Here is a 3754-nt window from a genome sequence, read left to right as displayed (position 1 = left end):
AAGACCAATATTTGATCCAGGTACAATGTTTGTTCCAGGAGTAAACTTTCTTCCTAACTGAACAAAAACAAAAACAAAAGTATAAGATTAAAGATTACTGTCTTTTGTCTTTTTTTTTTTTGTTTTCCAATTTTCTCAATTTTATTGAGTTACCATCAAAAGTGTTAATTTAACAATGTGATAGAGGTTGACAGTAAGTTTCATTAGTACAAACGTCCCTATGTTTTATATAAATTTATACCTGATTGACTAGGAATAAATATAATTATCTTTTTATTTAGGTCTCTTTTACACAGTCATGCTTCTTTCACAGGTTGGAAAAACAAACCTTCACACAGGAATTGACAAATCAAAGGGATTGAGAAGCTCCTTACTGGCTGGTATCCATTTTTGGCACTTGTCACAGAAGTAGGACAGCTGCTCCTCCATCCACGACACGTCTCCTTCATCGCTGTTGAGGGAATCCCCACTCTGGTCGTGCGATAAGTCCACTGATGCCTGGTCCTCGGATTCGACAATCAGGAGCGTCTCTCCCTCCACTTCACCTTCCTCCAGTCCTTCTGAGGTCGATGTTCTCGTGGCTTCGTCATCATGCCGACTGATTAGACTACTCAGGTGGATGCTACTATCCATCCCTTCCTTCTCACAAGCTCAGCAGTGGTTCACAGTAACAACCCTAAGCTCTGGACAGTGACCTTAACAGGGCTTCTACCAGGATCACACAGACAGAGACTCTTCCAAAGAGTGTCTGCTCACACTCCTTTATTCAGATGTAAGGGACCCTGAAAGCAGTAATTTAGAATATATGATCCACTGTCCTTTATTTGATCAAGTGTAAAAGGACAGTGACCAGAAAAAATATGAAGATACTACTAAGCTACTCTCCATCAACACAAACACAAACTCGTGTTGTCTGTCCAATAGATACTTCACTTTCAAGTCATGATTTTTGAGATCCTTTTGCCATTAACATCTTCTCTCTTTCTGCTTCAAGTTGCTCAGTCAAAATAATCTGTTCTCCCAAAAGACGAATGTTTTCTCTTTTCCGAATTTGCCTCTCAATGTCTCTGATAACTCCGTCACGAAGCCTCTGCTGGTCCCACTGCTGCTTCACATGTACGCCGGCCACTGTGGCCGCCGTCAGCAGCACCGAGAGGCCCAACACCACCTTCGAGGTCCTCGACATCCCCGCGCTGGCCGCCGCGGCCTCTCTCACCCGCTCGCCCGAGGCGCAGAGGCCTCCGGAGAGTGCGCGCCGCCGCCGGTTCGGCCCAGGCTCCGTCTTTTGTCTTTATAAGAAAGACACAAACACAAAAATATAATCATAACTTTCTGCAAGTGCTACATTATGTGATCAAAGTAAACTTTCCTGAGGAAGGGACACTCACCCAGAGTTTTCTATAACTTAAGTATCAGGCATATGTGCATATATTAATACAATTCTATTTATACTTTTAGTTTTTCATTTATTGCTTTATTCACTCATCCTTCATTTTCTAGCAACTATACCACAGACCTTTTGCATCATGCTTGGCGTATACTGTTAGAATACAGAAAGGCAGCTATGTAAAGATATAAGGGTCATGAAATCTGATAAAAGAGTTATGAGGCAATATACAAGAAAGTGGAAAAATATTTAAGGAGAACATCAGAAAAAAAAGGTTCAAAAGAAAACTAGTGGTTTTTTGTTGTTGTATTGTTTTTATCATTAACTCTGTGCCAGCCACTCTGACAATTCACAGATGCATCTCATTTGTAAAATCATCTCATCTGGTAAGTCATGAAGATCCCAAAATTCAACATAGAGAAAGGCCTGGAGTCTAGGTTCAGAGTCTTTCTCTTCTAGGATAGTACATGGCACTGGGCAGGGGAGGGTTTCAGTGGAAGTTGCCTTGCTAATAAAAGGACAGAGAATAGCATGCTTGGTTGCTGTAGGGAGACCTGTCTGAGTTTGTCCTGTCCCAGTTTGTTCCTAGAGAGGTGGTAGAACACTGTCATTAGACAAAGTGGTGCAGAGAGCTTTATGCTGTGCTGCCACCTCTCATGCCTACAGCAGTCAGGCTCTTCTACCTCATTTCTTTCTTCTGGCTTCTCAGTGAAATCATACTCACTCTTTTTCAAAGACAATGTTCCAGCTCTTGATAAAGCTGATGTCAGATAAAGGGGCTAGCTCACTTACTGTTGAAAAACTGCCATGTTAGGCTCGTGGTGGGTGTCTGGACTAGAAAAGTAGAGGGAAACTGAATCTTAGTGGTGTGGACCCATTCATGGGTGGGTTGTAGGGAGTACACGCTTCTGCTGAAATTCAGTCCTGATTGTGTGAGCATGTGTTCATGTGCATTTTTGTAAAAAGTGAGGATTTGTAGCTATTCTCACTTTTTCCAGGAATCAATGACATTAACATGCTTAGTAATTAAATACTGATTATACATCCACCTTTTACAGACTAAGACCATTGTTTGACTAATAGACCAGGTCATGTTTATAAAAACGGAGAAATGAAAGAGAACAGCCGTTCATCAAATATACGAATTAGTGCTGTACAAAATATTTTATCATAGGTGAATATAAAAAATAAAAGCTTTATTTTCCTTATTTCCAAAGCTTTGCAAATACCAACAGACAGATTAAGCAAGGTTGCACAGTACAAGGTTGAGTTTAAAGTAGAATACAGATGTCCAAGCTATCAGGATCATATTTTTTTAAGTTTTTAACATTCTTTCATCTTCAAAGGATTAACGTTATAAACAATTTTTCCTATGGGAACTATAAAAATTGAGGATTCTATGTTTTAGAGTAGCATGAATAAAGTATGAACATATTTCTCTCACTTAAATAGGTTGTATTCTGCTTCAAATACATTGTATTCTGCTGCTTTATCAACACAATAAATATGCTGTATGTGTTGATAAAGAGCAAATTTTACTATAAAACTGCAGTATGAATATAAAGGAATCAACTTGAGCATGGCAATAAAGTACCATTACATTACCCAGAAAACTGGAGAATGACTAAGCTTGGTGAATTCTGAAATTTTGGAAGTACTAATCTGGGCTAGAGAGAGCTCTTCCTGTAGTCTAATCAACATAATGAAGCCTGTTTTACAGACGGAGAGAGCTTTTTAATATATTTTTCTTGCCCTTTCTTTCTTATTCCTTTTATTTACTGACTTGTCCAGACTTCATGATAGCATGGAAATAACACAGAATTCAAAGGGAAATGGACTCACATTTAAATGTTGGAGCCATTATTTCATTTTAGTACTAATAAGAATAAAAATATAAAAGCTTGTTATATTTGCAGCAGTTGTTTTGTATCTGAAACTGGGCTAAAACTGTATATCCATTATCTCATTTAATCCTCATAGTAAATCATCAGAGTTGATCTTCTATTATTCTCATTTTATAGGCTTGGAAATTAAAAATTTGGACAGTGTATCCAAGACAAGACAGCTAACTAGATACTGCCAGGAGGAACGTCTTCCACCAAAACAGACCAAAATATCCAGTAAATCAGCACACTCAGAACAGATCATCTGAAAGAACAGACTAAAAGATATTAGAGACACAATCCAGACAGCAGGATGAAAGGGAGAGGAAACTGGGAATCCTTCATGGGGTTGCTGAATATGGGACATGTTCCAGGCCCTGAATGGCTCATAAGGATATAATGGCTCTGAGTTACATAAGTCACTAGATCTGGAGGGAGTAGGGCTCTCTTCCCTACAGGACCAGGATGAATCTGATCTCTGAAC

At 39.1% G+C, this 3754-nt stretch overlaps 1 protein-coding gene across 1 annotated transcript; it reads right to left on the bottom strand.

Annotated features, from left to right (window-relative positions):
• Positions 1 to 381: 381 nt before the first annotated feature.
• On the bottom strand, positions 382 to 1274 carry LOC105525033 (protein PET117 homolog, mitochondrial). The gene has a single exon (XM_011960548.1). The coding sequence runs from the start codon at positions 1184 to 1186 to the stop codon at positions 941 to 943; it is 246 nt and encodes an 81-aa protein (XP_011815938.1). The 5' UTR covers positions 1187 to 1274; the 3' UTR covers positions 382 to 940.
• Positions 1275 to 3754: the final 2480 nt, after the last annotated feature.

Source organism: Colobus angolensis, unplaced genomic scaffold, assembly GCF_000951035.1.
Source record: "Colobus angolensis palliatus isolate OR3802 unplaced genomic scaffold, Cang.pa_1.0 Scaffold514, whole genome shotgun sequence".
NCBI lineage: Eukaryota > Metazoa > Chordata > Mammalia > Primates > Cercopithecidae > Colobus > Colobus angolensis.
Note: the sequence above shows the minus strand (reverse complement) of the source record. Positions and strands in the feature narration are given on the sequence as shown.